This window comes from Gymnogyps californianus, chromosome 2 (genome assembly GCF_018139145.2).
Source record: "Gymnogyps californianus isolate 813 chromosome 2, ASM1813914v2, whole genome shotgun sequence".
Taxonomy (NCBI): Eukaryota; Metazoa; Chordata; class Aves; order Accipitriformes; family Cathartidae; genus Gymnogyps; species Gymnogyps californianus.
In genome coordinates this window covers 49,482,378-49,505,722 of record NC_059472.1, presented here as the reverse complement: position 1 = coordinate 49,505,722, position 23,345 = coordinate 49,482,378, and the positions used below count along the sequence as shown (strand labels likewise).

Below are 23,345 nucleotides of genomic sequence, written 5' to 3'. Positions count from 1 at the left end.
TTAACAGGGCTTGTCTTTACTTCAGCGTAAAAAAGTCCAGGCAGCAGATGACTGCCAGGATCTGCAATTTATTTTATTTATGCAACCCGCAGCATAATCACACAATCATTAAACTGCCAGTCTAGAAATGAGCCAAAAATGACGCAAGCTCTGTTATTTAGATAATGTACATTAAACCAAAGAGCTAGCCATCGATGTGGAATTGGAAATTCTGAATTCCCAGAAATGGCACAGATCACTTTGCTTTCACCTGGGAACTTGCCTTCCAAATTTGTGCCAAATTCTATATGCAGCTTATTTTCAGTCCAGCAGTATGGAATGCGAAAGAAGTGCACATAACTTCTCACAAAACTCAAACGCACTTTGTGTACTTTTATTTACTATAGTCAGGGCTGCCCAGGTAGGACAAAAAAATGCCAAATCAAGCACCAGATCCAAAATTAGCATTTTATTCAGAACGTTGGGGTCAGAGGTGTATCATTCATATTCTGGTACACAATACAGAGGCAAAGCTGTTCTCAGAAGTCTCTCCAGTTTGAAAGCTCCTTCCCCCTTCCCTCCCCACCCCCAAAACATACTGTATATTTACTCGTGCCACCAGTATCAGGCCAACTCCCCCCTCCCCCCCCCTTTTTTTGGTACAAATTATGTAAAACTTTTGTGCTAAGAACTTTTCTCCCTCCCCAAACAAAAAAAAATAATAAAAATAAAAATAAAAAAAATATTGAGTACTCTAACTACAGCTCAACAATTGAATCAATGTCACTTGTTTGCAACCTGTTTTGTAAATACTTTATCCATAACGAAAGATATAAACATGCAAAAACCTGAATCCATAGTCCAAATAATACATACACATGTTCTGAAGTTTCTGCACTTCTCCACAGACTATGCCAATAAAACATTATGTACACATACCATTTTTTACAGTGAAGTGGGAAAAAAATACTAGAAATTAAAAAAAAGAAAAAAGAAAAGTGTACATGGATTAAGACCAAAATGTGTCTAACATTCTAGCATAAGAAAAAAAAAAAATCAATTCTGCTACAAACTGGTGATATGAAAACTCCCTTTATCTGCAACCAGCTGCATAAGTTTTAGAATTTTAGTGAAAAAAATCCCCTAACATCTAAAACTAGAAGTAATGTACATTGTTCCACCTCATGGTCTTCTCTCCCAGATAATAAAATTGTTCCATGAGGATTTTTTTGTTTATTTTTAATCTCCTTATTTTAATAAAAGCAATGCGATGTAACAAAAGCATGTTGAAGCATATTGTGTTTCACCTTACTCCTCCCCACCCCAACATATTTTGTCTCTTTAATGCATCATTTCATAAATCAGTACCATTAAAGCCTTAAACATAAAACTAATTCCGATCTGAAAAAGGTACAAAAAGGCACATAAAATCCCAGTGCTTCTGTACTGTAAAATTCAAGTGTAACTGAGCTCAATATTTTTTTCCAAACAGCATTGGATCACTGATATTCCACGGAGCCCAAATTGGTTTGCAGCCTAAGCCAAAGCCTTCAGCAAGCACTTGTGCTAGTAGACTACAAAGTTAAAGCCTAGCTTCTGTATGCTTTTGGGGAATATCAGTTGAAATGTTTGTACTTGTCCAAAAACAAAGTTCACTTTGAAGTTCAGTCATCACCTCCACCGTACATATCAGCAAGTTTCTTGAAACGTGGGCCCCAGTCATTTAGGTAGTCATAGTCTTGCTCACCACCACTACTTGAGGAGTTAAGAGAGCTCAAGGATCCAGCAGTGGAGCCACTTCCTTCATAGTCAAAGACTAAGAGGGAGTCATATGGTGGGGCTGTAGGGTCATTGTCGGCTGCTTTAAGTCCCTGAAAGAAGGAGAGGGAGAAAAAAGATAAAGTTCTGTATCTGACAGAGAGACAAAACATAACTGGAACATAGCAGTGCAGTTATCTATCAATCGCCACTTGAGAAAACCAAGTTCTTATTCTTCTGCAATCCAATTCAAAACTGGATTCATATTTTTGTAACTAGCAAGAACTTACTTCAATTCCTTTTAGAATGGCCAGGTTTCCAGCGTTACAGCACTGGACATTTTGAATTAGCTTCAAATAGAGCTCCAACAAAACCTTAAGAGAACATCACGGCACTAGGACTGATGCTAATAAATACACGGTTTCAGAGCTACACAGCTCACAACCTGCGGCATGAGCAATATGGGACTGGTTAAACAGACAGATGGGGAAGGAGAAACAGGCATGTTTGCAAAGACTCACTTTAACAGCCATCTCACATGGCCAATAACATATGCACTGACATAGCTGGCCTGCAGTCCATCTGCCTGTGCCAAAAGCCATATTTAGTTTGTCCTGTAAAATTCATGTACCTCTGTAGGCTGCTGTGAGAAAAAGATACAATATCTTGGCTTAAGCCTTATCTGCTTTGCCATAACCACCCGTAAGATTCCACCTGCTCTTCAGAACACACACACACACACAATGACATCAAAGCGAAATACAAGATTATAACCATTTTTGTTTCCTCATTTCAAAGTATTCAAGTTATCAACACACAAATATTGGGTCTTCAGTAATTTTAAATTTCTACTCTCTAGAGCTGAATAATCCAAACTAAAACCAACACAAACTGAACAAGAGGAAAGTAGGGAAAGAACCACACTTCTTCCAGAGAAAAGTCTCTTCCCTCCTTGTTTTCTTAGACAGGTCCAAACCTAAACAGTAAGTTTAATTTTAGAATATGAGACGATTGCTCTGTGCTTATCCTGGGAAGATTTACAAGCTGAAAATAAAAGGCTGAAGCCTGAAGTTAAAAAGCCCTCTTGTGTTTTGGATTTTTCAACCTCACAGTTCCTTCCACAGGATTAGCAATGCTTTTTCAAGATCTTCCACTTTGAATAGGATCTACTCTGGCAGCCACTGACAAGGGATAATATATCTTCCAGAATTCTGTAAGGCTGAGCTAAGATTTTAAATTGCTCACTGTTAATTTTAACCAGTGCTATTTGTGCTGGCTTTATTTTTAATTTTTAATGTTTATTTATTTAAAGAATGGCTTTATTATACTCCCAATTATTTGAAGGATTGAGCGTGCCTCCTTTGAATTATTTAACATATTCTGTTTTTAGAAAAGTATGTTTTACTCTCAATTGTGTTTAGTCTAGATGTGACATAATGGAAACCGATGTTGATTTTTCTTCTAGAAATACATATATAGCTAAACCCATTAATTAAAGCATATGGCATTGATAAGGTAGAAGAGAATCCTGGTTCTTTATTGCCTATTTAAAATCATTCAGAAGTGTGCAAAATGTACCCAAAATAATTTTGCAACTCAGTGGTGGAAAGGCCCAGCATATTTATCAAACTAATGACCTCTAATCAAGAACACATTTTGGACTTAAAATGATCATTTCATGTAGTACAACAACATCAAGCAAGTTATTAATAGCCTGCATTAGAAGCGCAATTTTGCATTATCTGATAAGAATAATCGGTGATGCTTGTTATCTTTCTCTTTGGAGTTTTCCATCCTGATGGCCATAATAAGCACAAAAGATTTGAGATTCCGAAAAGGCAATGGCAAGTGTTGGAAGACTTCCCTTATCCAGCTTCAAAGCTGGAAATAGTTCTAAGGCTTTCTCTCAATTTCTGCTGCTGAAGCAGAAATGCAACTTTATTTCTTAGGCAGTAACTGGCCTTACGGTATTTACATCTTCCCTTAAGCCTGCTTGGGGTGACAGACACCCATGCTTTTCGAACACAGGTGACAGGGAAGAAGAATAAATACCACTTGAGCTTAAGGAGTGCTGAGGTATGAAACCCTGGTATCAGCGTGTAAAAGTCATTTAGAAAGCCGGCTTGGAGAAGAAATGCTATTTCCCTGCAGTTCTGCCTAGTAATAGCCAGCCAACCATGGGATACTAATTTATTAAAAATCAGTGAACAAAACATTTTCCTACAACACTGCAGAAATTCTGATACCTATCAGCCATCCGTGGCAAGGCAGCAGGCAGCCTCTTTCCATCTTTTTTTCCAAAGGGGAAGTTGGATTTTTTTTTTCAATTTGCTGCTGGTATCATGAAAGCATTTAAAAAGAAAACTGGTTTTGAGCTACTGACTTACAAGATAGCATCTCACTAACAAATTCACTGTTTCAAAGGTTGTGCTTACTGTGTAATCCATTTCATTCAGAGAACGTAGCTACGGGCCATGTTATGGAAGTATTGATTCAACTGCACAGCCCAAGTTACACTGACACTATCTTCTGGTTAAAAATTCCTCAGATTCATAGTATAATGACTGAACTTAGTCTCTAACTCTTCAAATGACAACTAAGCTTTCTGCTATATTTGTGTGGCAAGTTATACACTACAATGACAAAGAAATACTACAATTTTTTCACTTTCCCTCTGCTAAGCATATTCTCTGAACCTACCCAGTGCACTGCTCAGCTTTGCTGTTGGGTTCTACAGCATGTCCGAAGCTGGAGTTACTGGATGTCAGCTTTGGCAGTGAAATTGGCTTGTGAAGCTCCCTTTAGTTTCAGTATTGCCACCTTTTTTGCTTATTATGCCATCCCTTTCAGTGGGTGGTACCACAACCTGCTGTACTGGCACAACTGAAAAGGCAACAAATGGCTGCCAAGAACTGTTTCTACTGATTTTGCTGCCATGGTATTGTCAAACGCTTCTGAAGAGCGCTCTCAAGTTTTTCCCAGATGTGTTCAAGAATCTCAGAGCAGCAGAGTTGTAATAGTTATTTAGTTTACAGTTTCCTGATCTGAAACCCCAAAGTTTTTACTTGATAGAGAAGCTTATTCAACAACAGAATTGCTGGGGCACAGAGTCAGGACCAGGTGATCCTGCTGGGAGACAGTGAACTAAGTCACATTTCCTTGCATTTGCTATACCACCAATGCACAACAAGCAGTCACAGAAGAGCCATGGCAATACGAAGGTCAGCTTGAGACCTAGGACAGACTGAGCACAATCTCACTTTTTTCCTTTTCCTCTTTTATCTGTATTGTGGCAACTTTCACTAAGGAGGAGATAAGGGGCAGAAGAGGAGAAACTACAGTGCCTTGACTGAGGAACAATGGCAACCTTAAGTTAGTATGTGCAGCGTTCTCAATTTGTCTCAAATCCAGGGAAAGCAAAACCCTCAAAATCTTGAACTAACATGAAACATTACAAAATCTGACGCTTTTATTTTCATTAATCCTACTACTTAATCAGATTCAGCAGACTTTTGACGAGAAGGAAAGGAAGAACAGAGCCCTACAGGGAAATAGAAAAAATTGTTTAAATCTGGAACAGTTTTTTTACTTGACAAGAAAAAACAGAAAACATTGAGGGACTCTGTTCTGCTTGGAGGTGCACTGTATCAATAACCATTTACTAAGAATGAATTGAGGGTCCTCCATGTTCTCATGGGATGAGACCTTTAGTTTGTAATTTAAATTTAGTTTACCTCAGGCTATGTTCTCTATTGATTAGAAATATATTCTTAGCCACAAACTCTCCACCACAATATAATTTTTTTTTAAGATTTCTAGGGACAGCATAGGTGGTTCTTGAAAACAGGATTAACAAAGCTACTTCAAACAGGCTGAATTTATACTGTCCTGCAAATCCTGACTATTCTAAGTGTTAATTATGCTCCACACTCCGCAGGTTATGTTTTAAAAGGCTCAAAATGGAAAACAAGGTCTGCAGAGGATTCTTAATAACACATGACTTATTTCACTGACTTGTTTGTACACTGGACTGGAAGAAAAGGAGGTTTTTCCCTTCCTCCCTTAAATTAGAGATTCATCTATCCATTGAAACAGACAAAACAAGAAAGTCCTCGAGGTCATTTAGCTTATGCCTGCAAAACATATTTTGATTATAAGGCACCTCTGGAACCTTCTTATTTTAGAAAGCTGTATGTGTTACCTTAACTTTGTAAGTGTTATAAAAACACTTGAAGTTTTTATCATACTTGTAACTTGTTTTTCAACTGAAAAGTCATTAGAACGCTACAAAATACTCATACTTATGTATGTCTCATTGAGTTAAGTAGATTTAATACAACGTATGACAGCTAGAAAATAATACACTAGAAGAAACAGAGTACTGCCAAAAGGAAAGAAACAAAATGATCCACTAGGTCTTTTTCACTTTTTGTTTCTACGGCTCTGTAATAAAAGAAGAAAAAAACACCCCATGCTTGCTTGGCAATGGTAGCTAAATCCTCCAATATCTGAAATCAATGACCTATAGTTCTTTTTTGTCAAAAGTTGGAGTTATTCAGAGGCTAATCTGAACAATGCTGGCTGTGTGTCTGAGGTGCTGGTGAGCAGTCAACAGACTAAATTAATTCTCACACATGGGCCAGCATCCCAAAGGATCATGCTGATCAGCATCTCTGGGAATAGGGCCAAGTCCTCCAAAAGACCAGACTGATCTCCAAAAGCGTTGCATCTTTTCAAACCAATGGGGTAATGCAGACTTTGCTACTGAGGTACTGACAACTCAAAGGCAGCCTCTCCCTGCTCAGCTAGCGACTGGGCTAGTTTTGCATGTGGTTTGGGTTAGGGCTGCCCAAGGGAAAAGTTACACCTAATAATGTTGAAGTTGGATGCAGAAAAATATGAACTTTGCCCTTTCTTATCTTGCTATGTTGTTTTCACAGCTCAGCATATCTTCTGTATGAACTGCCCTAAGAAACATCTGGTATGGGTTTTAACCAAGATATTTTTTCCATTTACTCCAAGTAAAACAGAGGAACTTACCGATTTGTTTGGGTATAATCTTGCCAGGACTGCAGGTGAAATTCTCTGAAGAGAGTCTGAAAACCTGTGCAGTCTGAATGTTTATGCTCTAGATGCTGATAATTTGGAAATTCAGCTGTAATAGTGAGTACTACTGTGAAAGACTGATTTTATTTTTTTTTTCCCCAATAGACTTTTAGAATCACATTTGCCATGGGAAATTTTAACATAAAACACAAATTAAGATGAAACTGTTTTGGAGAAATAAAATCTCCATTTTGCTCAGACTTCTAGCAAAACAGACAGAGCATGGGCAACCTTTGGGTAGCTACTGTATGCTAGGGTTAGGTGGAATGCCCCATAGTAAAATGATACATTGCTGTGAAATCCTAAGAAAGAAATATCTTATGAAAAAAAGAAGGTAAACATATAATGCTTGAAACACAGAAACTACCTCATATAGTTCCTTTTAATCAGAGGATATAATTAATTCTGAGCTAACTTGCAAACAAGAAAACTGCCGTGTTTTCTTTAATTTATATATATTTCCAGCGTTAATTTTATTTTAGAGTCAATGATATTATTGTCATTATTTTACTGTTTAAGAATAGCTGGGAGATGCTTTCTCTTTTGGTGGATCGCAAGGGGAAGCATAAAGGGAGGTATTGATCTAATACAATAGACAGCAGTAAGAAAATGACTCCATGTTTGTCTGTACTGCGATATAAACATATTGGGTTAAATCAAGACAGCATGTACAGTTTCTACAGCTCCATGCGTATGCATCGATGCTATAATCTTCAAGAGTGATAACCTCCTGAAAAACAGTATTGCAAGAACAGCTTGCTAAGTAATTTAAGAATTGTAAGAGGCTGGACAAACTCTGCCCTTTTCTGGCTTTCCAGGAGAATCACACTCATTCCTTGTCTTGGCTCTGTAAGAGAGCTTGATAGCTGCTTTGAGGACAAGAAAAATCAGGGTATTCCCAATTGCCTGCCAGGTGGGTAGTGTCTGGTCACAGCTGTGTGAGAATAGGATGGCAAACTCTGATTGTCTGGAAGAAGACAAGGAAGCACAAGGAAGTTCTTGTGTGCACGCTGCCTTGGCCAACAATGTGGCCTTTTATTGTCCCATGTCTCCACTGTTTTCCAGAAGCCGATTAAGATTGTAATATTTAGAAGCGCAAAGCATGCAAAAAATCCTCTTTGTTGAGACATCTCTTTCTAATACAGCTCTTCCCCAAACTGGAGTCTCTTAAAATACAATGTTTTATGAGAATATTTGTATGTTTCCTGCTAGTCATCTCCCTGTATGTTTTTTTACAATTGTACTGCTGTATACCTTAAAAGGAACAAACTCAATCTTCTGCAGCTTGCTAACACAAAAAACTTTAGTATATTAGCCTGACTTTTCTTTAAAGCAAACAAGAATAAAGACATTTGCAAAAACAGTTCTGCAATACTTGTCCAGCTCTAATTGCCAAGGAAGATACGAGAAAATTAGAGAAAATAATTAACTACTACTACTATTCATCTACAGAATATAGCTTATTTTTAAGTAGTAAATTTTCGGTTCGTATTTGTTTTCCTATAACCAGCAAGCACAAGAAACACATTCTATCTTAAGTTCCAGAAAACCAATGATATAAGACTGACCAGTGAGAGAAAGAATGAAATGAGTATTTGTAGGAGCATTTCTTTCAGAACTGTGAGTAATCTGGTATAGTCTGAATCTTACTTACGTTTATCTTTATTAGATTGAAGAATGAAAGATAATGCAAAGACTTTTAAAGCTCTATGACAAGACCAGTATTAAAAGCACTTACATAACATTTAATTTAGCTGCCCCGCTCACTAATCTTATTTGATGGAATTCTTTTGGTCGTATTGAAGGTACTGAATTTCCACTATTATCTGGATTCAAAGGGTAATGTATGAGGAAAATGAAAATGAACTTCTTCCATTATTAAATTACTGTGAATTAATAAATGAATTTAGGCTAAACCATAATTTTGTTAGTCTATTTATTACTTGGAACCCATAGAATAATCCTGCTTGGAGATACTGTGGTTGCAGCTGATAACATATTATGAATGTAATTAATACAAACGTACAGAAGTTAATTGATATATCTTCCCTTTCTGTTTGAATGAGTTAATTAAATTTGTCTGCACTTTAAAAGAACATATTTACTTCTATCTAGCACGACAATTTTAATTGTCTAAGTTTTAAAAAGTTATTATGTTCAAACATAACAGCTACTCATGCAGAGTACAATTAACAAAATATGAAAGCTGATCAGATCTTAGGAGGAAACTCTTTTTCTCTCCTTTACCTCATTAATGAAGTCCCCAATGTCCCCAGGATGAGGAGCAGCTGATCTGACTGGATACTGAGGTTCTGCATGGATTGGCCTTTCATCAAGACGTCTGATTCCAACAGGTTTGATGGCATCTGGTTCCACAGTGTCAGGCTGCTGGAGCTGGCTCAAGTCATAATCCTGCAAAATATGAAACAAAGACAGTACGTTAGGAGAATTTCAAACAATATCTGTCAGGGGGAAACATGAGGAGGAAAAAAGGGAAAATACAAAGCATCACTTCACCAGAAGTCCTGTTTTCAGGATTGTAACGCTTACTGAGAATAAGTCAATAACATTGTTATTTGCACACCAACAGGATGTTATTTGATTTATACTCCCTGAATCTACCGTAGTCCCTCAGATTTGCAGAGTTTCTCACAAGTTTTCCATTGAGAAGCAAGGATTTGAGTAGTACTATTAAGAGACTAAACACTTTGCCTAGTAATGATGATTTACTGCATAGAGCAAAGATGCCAAATCCAACTCTTATTTTTCTAAGCAAATAAATGCCAGACATTCTCATTCTGAGAAAGAGGCAAACGCACTGCTCTGCAGCATTTTGTAATACCTTCAAGGAACGAATTTAAGACTCCTTGCTCGTTTCATGTGGCTTCCATAATATGAAAGCCAAAGGGGGAAAAACGTCATAAGAAGTACAAAGCTCCTCAGATTTGGCCTTAATTCTAAGCACTTTCTAAAGATTACTTGTGGATCTGTTCATCAAGTACTTGATGCTGCAGTTTCAAACTCTGGCAGGCTGACGAAGCTAGCATAGCACTATGAACTCCAATAAGCAGTATGTATGTATATAACAATTCTACTTAGATGAATGTTTATGCATTTAAGACATATGCCTGAATACTATTTGTACAGTGTGATGCATTTCAGCATTGTCATTCACCTCACTATTGCCATGTCTAGAAGGTAGTCATGCTCTAGGATGCCTTTGCACAAGGCACTGGTAAAAATGCAGAACAAAGAACTGGGCTTAAAGGCTTAAACTAAAGCCATTCATGAACTACCAGTAGACCGGGGCTCATGCCAACTCTACTGTATGCCAGATACCCTGCCCCACAAATAATCCAAGCAGTTGAGGAGCCTCCTAAATAAGCTCCTTTAATCATCAGTCTCTATTTTTCAACAGTGTCGTTCTGGTAAAAATCTTATTTATAATCTCAGCTTGCCGGAAGCTGTCTGTGCAGACAATTACATTTGCATTGGTTCCTAACTGGCTCCTAAAGGAAGGAATGCAAGCATTTACTTCTTCTCCCGTCACCTCACGGGATGTAGGTCCTTTGTGAGAGTATTACCTACTGTGACCCCAAACCGGACTTTTCAACAGAAGAGATTTGTTGACAGCAGTGAAGGTAGTTTGCTGGGAGAATTGTAACTATCGAATCCACTACACCTTCTAATTTGCTACTCGGGTCCTCAGCTGACTGCACACAAATATATAGTCAAAAAAGGTGGAACAGCTCCACTGAGATCTGAGAATGCAGCTTCGTATGCTTTAATTAGATTACAAGTTCCTTGGGACAGAGCTGTAACTTCTACCTTTTGGTTCTTCATGTACCAAACAGAATAATAAGTGATCTCCATGAAGCGGTATGTATTGGAGAAAAGTAAACAGAACAGAACTTTTTATCCTTTCCCTTTTTATTACACAAAATAAATCAAAATAGAGACATGCTATCAGAAAATCCTATCAAACAGGGAAGAACGTACATTTCAGAATTTATGAATATGTAACACAAAAGTGCTTTTCATACCCACCCAAAAGTTAAAGGTGGAAAACACTAACAGGCAGAAATGAAAAATACAGGTTTTTTTTATACTAAGCATTTCATTATGGAGGAATTCAAACTGGTATGGTTAAACAGCAATATATTAAAACCAGGAGAGCCTCTCTGGTCATTTCAGTTTTATAAAGATAAAATGTTTTTTCCATCCACTCGCATATGCATACAACTCTTTTTCTGATTAGTGGTCATACAGAAATGCAATACGAATCAAGTCAGTCAGTCAATTATCTTCACATCTAAGGCCATCCTCTTGAGTGTATGTATAGTTTGAGACATCTCCAGCCTCTACAGCAAAGATTGCCATCTGCAAGGCAACAGCAGTGCAGAATGTGTCCTTACGTGGACTCCCACTTTGGTTTTCTTTTCTAGGATAATTTATGACACTGCCATCTAGCCTTCTATCAGAGGAAATTTATTTTGCAGGTCTATTAGTGTCTGGACAGGAAGAGAAGATCCATTGTGCTTATTACCACAGACTCTCAAATCTCTCGTATCATTAAAATCAATACTAACTGTACATCAGTCAGGTATGGCAAGTCATCCACCATCTCCCCAAACCGGCTTAGTGCCGTACAAACACAGCATCATGCAACGACTCCAGCTGTTTCAACATTCTGTCTAAAGTCAACTCTACTCAATTATTGCAAAGCAAAAGAAGGAAAAATGTTTTAAAGAGCCAGGGCATAAGCTGTTTAGGGCTGCTGAAATTCCATCTCCTCACTCAATGCTACATTCACAGCTAGAAAAATGGGAAAGCTTTTCATGTATTACCTAAAGCTCCTGAACAGACTTTAAGGTTAGTCTCAAGCAGAGTTTGTTAAGACCGTTAACTACAGAAGCGACAGCTAAATGGAAAACTGTGGCACACCAGAGAGAGAACAAGACATGCTAGGGTAGGTTGGGACAGCCAGCTTGAAACAACATTCTGGGTCATTATTTTTACTCAATTTGAGGACCACAAGTCAACAATGTTTTCTCTTTGCTCCAGTCTTTTTCCATATAACCTGTTCATAATTACAATCTCCTGAGGGACTAACGAGGAACAAGACTAGGCCCTCCATTGGAAATGTACTTGAGCAAATGTTGTGATCATCTAATTCACATGGCTGCCAATTTTTGTCAGAGGTATTTATTTACATATTTATGCTGTTTAGCCCTAACTCCAGCAATTTGAGAACAAATACCCCTTTCCCTATCTTCAGTTTGGATTTAAGCAAATCCAAACAGAGGGTTTGAGTTTTTCTCCTCAAACTTCTGGACAAGCTTAGATTGTTGATGGAAGAGAGAATCTAGTATTAGTTTCTCTCTATTGGAAGGCTGCTAAACACATTAGTTTGCTCCCATTTTGCATCTAGCAAAAACTCAGGCCTTTAGAAACCAGAAATTTAGACTAGTCTGATTGTCCAAATCTACAGTCAACAGGGAAACAGAAACCTCCCATTCTATGACAGGGATCTAAGTGCGACATGCTGAATGATCTCTTGTCTTTCCCCTTGTTTATAAAGGATCTGATATCACTGGATAAGATAATACAGCTATCTTTTAAATAACTGGTGGTTAAAGAGGCGACAACCTTAATGCTTTAAGCAATGTAACTCTCTTGATGTAACCACCAGCACTTCTGTCTCTTTGGTTAGCATCCCTAGCATCACTATTTGCTCTTGCTGAAAAAAACCCTGACATCTGTATTGATGCAGAAAAACTTCTGGTTTTGATTTGCTCTTGTTTTAAGAAAGAAAATAAAGTCACAATGTACTAAAAGGGCCTTTTATCAGAAGCTGCATCTTGTGAAATTAAATGAATCTCAAGAAAACCTCACAAAACCCCACCAGCCCTCTCCCCTCCAAGCTGATTACAAACATTGACCTTATTAGCTATTCACTTAGTTCTAGACAGCTTTAAGCCAAGACTTACACCATTACGACCTCCCACCTCACATTCCTGAACTGTGAGATCCCAGTGAGACAGCGCTAAACGTCAAAACCACCTAGCCAAGCCCTACAAATTAACCACCTTACCAGATGTGTAGGCAGAAGGGTCTGAAATCCCCAAAAGCACTTCTTTAAGAACATCTACACAGTCATTGGAAGCACAGTCCAAGTATCTCAACTTAAATAGAAGAAATGTCCAGAATAAAAGAAAAGGCCATTTTATATTCCCCAGTAATCACTGATTTACAAAGAAACAAGATAATGCAGCCTTCAAAATCTCTTCCCTTAAACAACTTCCTCTTGTGCAAGGCAGCTATTCATTTAACAGCACTGAAGTAATAATCCCTCATACAGCAGTCATCAGTTATGGCAGTAGGAGAGATTTTTTTTAACAAGTACCTTGCTTTCTGACTGACAGCTACCAGATTCTACAATCCCTGAAAAAAAATGAGGGGATAGGCCAGGAAATAGAGTTTCTCAGAAGCTTGTAGTTTTATAAAGTTAACTTTTTTCCTCCTGGATTAGCTGTTCTGGTTGTGTTTGCATTTTAGAAGATTCACTTAAGTTCTCAGCAAAAATATAACAAAGTAAAAATTTTTACAGTAACTGAACCTGCTTTATGTGAATACATCCTGGAGCATTGTAAAGCAGAACTGCAAACAACAGAAACAAACCACAACTTACTAAAACTATAAATTGCTATGCATAGATGGGACTGACTTTTTTCCAGACAGAAAAACTCTGAAAATATTGGAATATATTACATCTAAATTGAGCTTTTCAGTACTAAGAAGTTTTCTCTAACAGTAACAGTGATACATCCTAGTACATGCAATCTGACTGACATATTCGTTAATGATTTATGAATCTGGCTTCTCTGTTATCTCAGACCTCTCAGTATATTTCCTGGCCATTCACTAGACTGTGTTATACACTTTTAGGGATGACTTGGTTTTTTACCTCGTACAGAACTAAAGGTTTGGCTATGCATGAATACAGGCCTGGACATATGACTAATATAACAAAAACACTACACCTGTTTCTCATTTTCAAAGGATGCAGCCTTTGCAAAGAAATACGAAAGTTCAGATCTACCCCGATGCAAGAAATAATCAATTTAATTGTCACCAGATCACTTAATTTGATGGTGAGAGCTGTAAGTGTCATTCACTGAACAAAATCAGCTGCAGTGGTTTAAGTGCATGTAAAGCAGCATTAGCAGAAGTTTACATTTCACCCACCCCTTTTACAGGATGGTGCCTTAGTATAAACCCAATTTTATTGTTGGCTTCAGAGTATAGAGCAAACTATGACTTGAAGTACCACATGTTCTGCTTTGCCTTTGTGTTCCAAAGATAATTACTGTCTACTCCAACAGAGAAATGGGATGGGGAAGCAAGGGAAGAAATATTTTATACAACTGAATGTTTCCATCTGCCAAGGTCTTTTAAAAACAAAGAAAAAGGAAGTGAAAACCCATCCTGCTGTACCTTAACATTCTACCCCCAAATCCACCAAACATCACCCTAAAAAACTATGAGAAATTTACACATAAAATATTGCCTGAGTTCTGCAAAACACTCCAACCCGCCCTTACATCTGCTGAAATAATGGGACTCCAAAAAAAGCAAAGCAGAGGACTGACTAGATGTAGGCTGCAGGTGGGAGGCTAGTTGAAATGCCTGCGCTAACAGTTGCTCTTTATTTGCCATTCACTTTTTGATTACTTTCTGCCATATTGCTTTTCCCATTTGTTTTTATTATAGATGCATCTGGAGTATTACAAGTTAATAATTTTTAAGATAACGAAGAAGCTAGCTTATCTTTTTTAATAATAAAAAAAGGTGAAAGTTAAACTCCAGCTGCAGATAAAACACAATAACAGTCATAGGTTCTAGAGAGGATAAAATAAAACACAAACAATTTTGTAATGGAATTATGGAAACATTACTTTTCGTATGATGAGATAAAGATTCACCAAGGAATGACAGTAATTCCTCCACAGGAGCACTGTATGAGTCACTCATTCAAAAAAATGAAGTTAATGTCTTAGTAAGCAAACACAATCACCAAAATAACTACCTTCTAAGTATAATATTGTATATTCCTAGGGATATCTTAGCAACAGTTATTTCATTACCATTAAAATTTCTAAACATAAAATATGTTCCAATCTTAATGCAATGCAAAATAAAGGTTAGAAAGTGAGAGTAAATGATCTGAATAACACTCAGATAGGGTGGTAAAAATAAAATATAATCAAATGAATTTATAAAGTTCATCGAGTATGTAAGGACCATTGTCATGTTTACAACAGAGGTTATGACAAGATCCAGCACATAAAACCAATGTAATCTTAAGATGTAGGCATACAGAAAGTTATGAGAGTAAGAAAAAACCCCAAAATCCTAAGGATCACTCAATTTGTTTTTATCAATGACACACAAATGCTGGAACAAAGCTACCCTTTCTATAAAGGAGCAATTTCTGCTTAGAATTTAGATCCTGCACACATAAAAATAAAACATTATGGTTTTATTTTTAATACTATTACCACCTTTAAAATAAATGCTACTATTTTCTTTCTCTATATAAACATGTAACAAAACATGACAAAAAGCAAGCTATTGACTAATGTCTGAATAATACACTTGTAAGAAAAGGTGATGTAGGAAGGAACACACAGAATCCTTAGGAAGAAAAATACTTTGAATAATAGTAAAATCATTGCAATAGAAACTCTTGTGCTGAAGAGATCCGAGGGCAGGATTAAAACACAAGTTCAAAATAGCTGATCTGCAATACTTTCAAAGCATACCACCCACTTGCTCAGGCAACTTGCTTCAACAGGACCACCTGCATGAGCAAGTACTACTAAAATTCAGAAAACACTATAGAAATGGGCTCAAAGGAGATGAGAGGATCATCTTGTGCAATGAGATGTATACAAAAGCAATTAAATGGAAAAAAATGTATCACAGTTATCAGGTTGACATATGCTGCACGTATCGCAGTTGAGCACCCACTGCCTCAATGTAAATCACACGAATGGCCTGAGATATGCAATGAAAACGAGTTAGTGATGCTTATGGGTTGTGATGTGCTATGCGCGTGAACTACGCTGCAGACACGTGCTAAGTGCTTTAACACTCAGCCAACATGAGGTTTTGGTATTTAGAACTGACAATAGTGTTACAAGTTGAGAGCATGTTGTGTCGAGGGAGAATATTCATCATTTGTATCTCACACCTCCCGTTTGCCAAACAACTACAAGCTCTAGATCATGCGGTCCTTTAATACGGTCACTACCAGCTTCCTAATTTGTACCTGAACTAGGCACATCTATTTCAGAATACAGCAAACTGTAGTGTCCCCTACCCCAACTGCTGGGTTAAAGATTCAGATGCAATTAAAAAAAAAAAAAACAAACAAAACACCAAAGCAAAACAAAAAAACCCCACAATACTTTCCCCCCTCCCCAAACCAGTAACCAAGCCAGTCCCACTGACTTCTGTGGGATGCTGCTGACTCAAAGCCTCCCATGGCCCAGCTCCTATAAGTCAGGTAGCCAAATTGTTAAAACTAGAAAATATTAAACAAAATTCTGAGAATAATCCCAGACTTTCTATCTGGAATACCTCTGCCTCCTCTCCTTCCTCCCTTGTCCCCAAATTCTGCTAGTACAGTTATCTTTCCCAACACCAGGAAAAAGGTTCTGCCTGGAACGACAGGAGTGCTGTACAGCTTTCAGAGTCAGTTTTTCAGCCCACATTTCCAAGAAATAGAAGTTTAGATGAAAAAAAACCAGAACACTTCTGGTGTTGACAACGCTCTTCAGTGGGGAGCAGGCTGACTTCAGTTATGACCCACAGCTCAAGAGCTTTTCTGCCTTAGGGAATTAAAAGCATTTTTCTCAACTGCTGTGGAGATCACACGACCCTGTGTACATCACATCAGGCTAGAGGAAGACTATGAATCATTCAAGAACCTCAATTTTCTTTACAAGCATTCAGTCTGTCAGAGCAAACAAAGCAGGCCAAGATGGCCTCAGATGGTATTAACAGGAGACCTTCACGATGGAATAAACTGCTCTTTTATGACAGACTTCACATCATAATTCCTTGGAAATGCTAGCACAGGAGAAAAAAAAAAAAACAAAATGAAGCAGGAATTCCACCTTGTTGTTGACAGTTGCTATGACTCAGAGGAACTAGCTGGATTTTGGAACTAATCAAATTTGTTGCAGGAGACATTACTTTGATAGCATGTACAAAGAGTTTGAAAGGAACAAGCTGAGCATGCTTTAGGAGTTTCTGGGTCTGCCATGACAGCTAAGAAACCCAACTGCATAGCTTCCAAATAAATAAACAAACCCTCTTAAATAAATTACTCCAAGAGCAAAAGCACAAGTCTAAAAGTAATTTGGTTCAGGATGCAAAGAGTCCTAAGTTCTATCACTTATCTTCAAGCCCTACCAGCCATATCTTCAAGTCACCTAAACATCAGGGATAAACAAGAAAAATATGAGGCCACACAGGGTAAATCTTCAAGTATTTATCCAGAAAAGCAGGTGATTTTAAAAAGGCCTAAGTAATTTGCTTGCTATAAATAGAAGTAAAAGGTACACATTATGAAAATATCTGAAGCTTTTAAAATATTGTTTTCACTGAGATTCACATGAAGCTTTGAGCATTCCCTTCCATTTTGTTGCATGAGATGCACCCTGGGTTGGATGGTTCTGTGTTTCTGAGTCACCTTGTGCACTGCCTTCTACCAAAGCTGCTTGTTCAATCAATCCTGATGGTTTTGGGGAGACTGCACCATAAAAAGTTAATATTGACATAGAGCATTTTCCTCTCATTTGCTGATGACTTGTGGATGCAAGGTTGACACGAAATAATTTTTCTTGATTTTAACAGAACAGTGGCTGTTTTACCCTATGAGGCCTCATTCTGAAAATAGATTTTTGATGGCAGTCTCATGCTTTTTTAGAACACTTTGACACTTTAATGCTTACTTTAACTTTGATAAAAATGCAAAGATCTTTATGGCTAATGCCTTTTGCCCAAGATGTTCTGCACATAGCTTTGCTTGTACAGTATTTTGCTAAGCCACGGTTTGCAAAAATGAGATTACTACTTGTAGGGAACTTGTTGGGACATTTCAAAAGCTTAGCATTCCAGGTTCTTAAATCTCACATAAAATGTGTGCAACACCAAGTAAAACCCAACCAAATATAATCCTCCCTCTTTCCCCTGGGCACAGGAGGTGAGGGGGGCAAGGAGGGAACCAAGAACAAATGAACCTAGGAACTATTATCATCTAGTTAAGCACAGGCAGAAATTAGATTTTATAAAACATCAAACCAAAATACACTAAAATAATCTCCCTGAAAACCAAGACAGAACTTATTTCCGTCATCCATTGTAGACAGAAAATTAAGTGCCTACGTAAAAAGTTTGTGCTCTCTATTCAGCCATTCTGGACAGGAACAAATTCCTAACTTTGGAACAGTGGGAGAACCTACCCTCTTTTTGCCTACACAGTGATCTAAAACTCTTGCTACAGAAGTGGTTCTAAAAGCTTGCTATACTTTGTATGAGCTTTTATTTTCTTTTCCTGAAATGTTTGTTACGTTTCGAGTGTATAAAGACTTTTTAGACCCTCAGACACTATGGTCTACTGCTCAATGGATCAGGAAAGGGACCAGTGTACCTGAACTATGTGGCTGGCAGCTAAGATAATTAATTTGCAACAGTGGCCTTATAATTTGTCTTAAGAAAGCAAGCAGGGGTTTTGTGGCTAAAAATCATTCAATTTTCTATAATGCCCTTAAACCCCTCTGTGTCTAGGTGCTTCCTCTGCTCACTGTGAGAGGAAACGATCCTAATTTCACATTTCTCACCACTTTACTGCTACTCCACCCATTGACAGTTTTTCCTTTCATTGCATGCCCTATGCTCATTCACTGCTGGTGAAAGGCTACATTTATGGACGGTTTACATCCTGCTAATCTCTACAGCATTCACACAATGTTACCTCCTGCTGCACTACCCTGACTATACCTCTCACAAAGACAGCACTTTCACTGGAGAGAAGCACAGTACAAGATGGACAGAGAAGAGACTTCAGCACCACTTCTAAACTATTAAGAATTTTACTCTCATTGTACACTGTTACAACAATGCTTAAAGTTTCTGATCTGCAGCACAACCTCTCCCAACACTACTCTAGCATCACCTGTGACTTCCCAATGAACAGTATATACTCTGAGAACCTTATTGACTCTGTCCTGAGGGTTGTGTGGACAATAATTAAAAATCAAAACTACATGAAAATTGCTGAATAGATCCTCCAGAGAATTGTGGGTGAACAAGAGCTGGGGATATGTGAACTGGAAAATTAGTTCTTGCAGGACTGAGTTTTCTTCATGTTTTTTAAGCTTGTAACTCTTCTGTGCAACAACAGATGCACAAACAGGATGCAATTCTTGTGCTCAAACTATCTGTGTACTAACAACTGGAATGCATACATAGACTCAAAGAGTTGTCTTCAATTTATTTAGTAACATAAGCAATTTTCCAAAACTGCATAAACTAAAGTCTCCTTTGCAGATTGCTTAAAAACAAAGTTATGCAGAAAAGCCAGGAAGTAGGAACAGTACTTGGGAAATGCAGGAAGCATGGAAATTACTAAGGGGAACACAAATTTCAGACAAACAAACGAGCAGAGGGAAGCTATAAACGTCTGTACCAGTGAAGGGAGACACTTTTCAGATAACTCAAGTGACGGATGACTGTGACTGGGGAAGTGTGGAAGAATTACACTTAATTTTTCAAGGCTTTTTACTGGAAAATTTCTTAAGCCTCTATTATATGCACTGTTCCCTTTGTAATTATTACACTTACTTCTACCACTAATAATATGCATAAACCTACTGTTTGTCATGTTCATAAAGCACTTAATAAACCTCCTCTGAAGGAAGGAAATCGCACTGCTTGGAAATTCACTAACCTGGAGAGAGAGGGAAAAAGAAACTATTCTTAGCATATACACATCACTCCTAGTCCTCTGACTTATCAGCAGTGGTTCAGCCAGAGGTGACGTGAGAGTAAATGCATATGGCACCTGCCTCGAAAGGTATTTGAATAAACACAGATGTGCCCTGACAGCTACTTGAAACATAAATACTTTCCAAGCTGAAATCCCAGTAGTGCCCAATCTGTCAATAGCCAACATTACTGTATATCTAGAAAGGCATTCACCCACCACCAAAAAAGGGTCATATTTGGAACAGACTATATTAGGCACTCTGCACTGGTGATTTTGTACAACAGGATCCCAGACAAGGAGTGAATGAGGTTTACAGACTGCAATGAGAGTGGACGTTAATTTTAATTTAAATATAACAGCCTTAGTTGGAATGTGGTCAGAATGCCATGACTGAGTGGACAAGATACTGGTTTTATATATCTCATCCAAAAGGCAAGCAACCGGTATTTCTGGAACTGCAAAAAACATCATGAGAAAGCAATGTTATATTTCAGATTTTTAAAACATTACTTACTGCCTTCAGTATTTAATGCAAAAAATAGATACCTATCATAATGTGTCAATGGAAACAAAACAGATAAAGTGCAGAGTGAAGTGCAAATCTATACGTAAAAACCATTAATCATTCCTCACCTGATCTTCTTCTCCACCACCTTCTTCATCGTATTTCAGAATGTTGTCCCTCACATCATCTTCTGGATCAATCAAGAGCTGCTTTGCCTGACGCTCTTTATCACGGCGCTTCATCCATACCACAAACATTAAAACTAAAACTACATTGCAAAAAGGGAAGACAGAAAACCACATCTTGATTCTGAAGTACAGCCATGGAAAATTGTACAAATTTAATGCCAAGATTTAAAAAAAAGAAAAAAGAAAAAAGCCAAGAAAGTTGGCTTTGACTGTTCTGGATGAGTTGTTTTTTTTTTTTTTTTTAAATAAAAAATTTCATAGAAGGCAGCTTAAGCAAGAGATGTTTGACCTCCAGCTACTATAGGCAATTTGATTTGGAAATCAATCACATATTCAGGGTCATAAGTCACAAATTCATTCCACATCTGTAAAATAAACTTGTCATGAAAAGAAGTAAGACGAAGCTTCATAAACCACTGGATTCAGAAGGGAATCTCTCCAGCAGTGGCAAGAATTCTAAAAGATTATGTTATTTATATTTTTTCCTGGTATGTCCCAAGAATATATAGCAACTTATATAGTTTAAGTAATTCTGATGTTTGAACATCACCAAGCTTAGGCCATTTTGGCATACGGCTCAGCAGTTCACGAGAACAGATCTTACTGTTGCCTAAGTTTAGATTTATGTTTAGAAGCAAGAGGAATAAAGGTTGAGGAAAACGCAGTGGCATTTAGAGCTATATATTTTTAATCTTTCAATCTCAACAATGTCAAGTTATACTGTTTGTTTACAAACTAAAGCTGTTAAAGAAAACCGAATGATAAACAAAACAGAATAAAAGTGAGTAAATGAATTTCTAATACAACAGGCATGTTTCCAATTACAAACATCTTCATGGAAAGAAATGTATCTAGAATGTCAATATATGACGAATATCTTAAAGGATTTGATAGTTTCAATAAGGCTCTGTTAATTCAATACCTAACATTTTAAGAGTACCTTGTCTCAAGAAAATAATTGCACTGCACTTGTGTGCAGCCACAGGCTTGGCCAGGCTCAAACACTTTTTTTTTTTTTTTTTTTGAAATTACTCCTTTCCATCATTTTGTATGTTCTTGACTGGTGCACAGTGTACTCTGAACAGGTTAATCCCTTCCTTGTGTTCCAGCACAATCAGAAATCAGTTAACCATAATGTGTAGGAGAGCTAGCATCTAATTTACTACACTGGACAGACACTTAGTCATGATGTTTAGTCATTTCCCTTATTGAACGCACTTGACAAAAAAATAAAACACTAGCACAGCTTTATGTAGTACTTAAACAAACATACACATCTCTGTTCCTGCATGGCTGCCTGCTTGTTGGGCCTTATATGACGGGCGGTGATGTATTACTTTCCAAAATCATCAAATAGGCTACTTACATTAATCTGAAGCACAACAGTATTAACACCAGAGCACTCCTTAAAGGCACTGTTACCCACTGTGGGTGTCGTCAAATCACATAGTACCAGCACCACAAGAGAGACTAGATGTCTGGGGGCTAATCACATCTGCCACCTGGTCACTCACTGACGTAACATAATAAGTGCCCATGGGCAAACATGGAAGAATCTTTCACAAACCCACTGTGGGGCTTGACTGCCATGCAAGTGCTAGTTATGATCTGTCTCACAAACTCCTAATCCTTTACCGTCAGAAAGTTTTCACACTTGTTCAAGACATTAAACTAATCAGCAACAGTTCTTGAACTTGAGTCTTTAATCACTCCCCCGTCTTTGTCAAGGTACATGGGACTAAAACATAAGATGGTACTTGCAAAACAAGAATAAAAGAGTTAGGATTAAGAGATCTATCTACTCACTGAGCAAGATGATGATACAAAGCAGAATTGCAATGATGGCACCAGTGCCCAGCCCTGCGCCAACGATCCGGTCAACGTCAGTGCAGTCTCCGTTTATGTCACATTGGCAAACTTTCACTTTCAGCACGGAAGTGCTAGATGCATGTGGATTTCCAGAATCTGTAATGACTATGGGCACATCGTAGATACCAGCCTCCAGGAACCTGATCCTTAAAGAGAGCTGAGCGTGATCGCCTGTGTGTGAAAATAAGCCACTTGTTAAAAAGCAATGTATTGCTCATGTGCGTTTAAAACAGCATTGGCAAAGATGGCTCATCTTTGAGCTCTGTGTTAACTTATTGTTTAACAAATTATACGACACTCAGGATTAACAGATTTATTACTGTGAACATCTTTTCTTTCTTAAAATTTCTTGTTCTTTGGGGAACTTACACTAAGGTGCTTTCCTATTCATACTAACCAAATTCATGTACGTTGAGAAACAACACCAAAGTAAAAATACAGAAAAGCATATGCAATAGTTTCTTTAAAATGATTAAGATTTCTATCACGTTAATTACCACTAATTCGAACAATGGTCCAATTCCTCTTAATACTAGCAGGTGTGTCAGGCAGCTCAAAGGCGAACGGGCCTGCATTTGGATCTATGTCAGGGTCTACAGCAGTGATGTTAATAGCGTTAGGCTGTAGTGTTTCACAAGTCGTGGCTTCTTTCGGATTCACTTGGGGGGCATTATCATTGATGTCCAGCAGGTATATCTGAAGTGTGCCAGTTCCACTCATGGGGGGAATTCCTTAAAGGAAAGAAAACAGTATTGAGCCTGTTTCCAATTGCAAAGTTACTTAAATGAAACTACACCAACACTTTTAAATTACCATGTACATATGTTCACCTCAGTTTGAGGATTCTGTCTTTACCAAGCCAATCTAACACTGTCACTGC

At 37.7% G+C, this 23,345-nt stretch overlaps 1 protein-coding gene across 1 annotated transcript in view; it reads right to left on the bottom strand.

Moving 5' to 3' along the window:
- Positions 1-634: 634 nt before the first annotated feature.
- Positions 635-23,345, bottom strand: part of CDH2 (cadherin 2) — a 118,181-nt gene continuing 95,470 nt past the window's right edge. The window contains exons 12-16 of the mRNA XM_050891199.1: positions 22,963-23,196; positions 22,403-22,636; positions 20,537-20,676; positions 9,091-9,255; positions 635-1,850 (exon numbers count right to left, since the gene is read on the bottom strand). Coding sequence (XP_050747156.1) covers positions 1,644-1,850; positions 9,091-9,255; positions 20,537-20,676; positions 22,403-22,636; positions 22,963-23,196 — 980 coding nt within the window. The 3' untranslated portion in view covers positions 635-1,643. The remainder of the gene's footprint in view (positions 1,851-9,090; positions 9,256-20,536; positions 20,677-22,402; positions 22,637-22,962; positions 23,197-23,345) is intronic.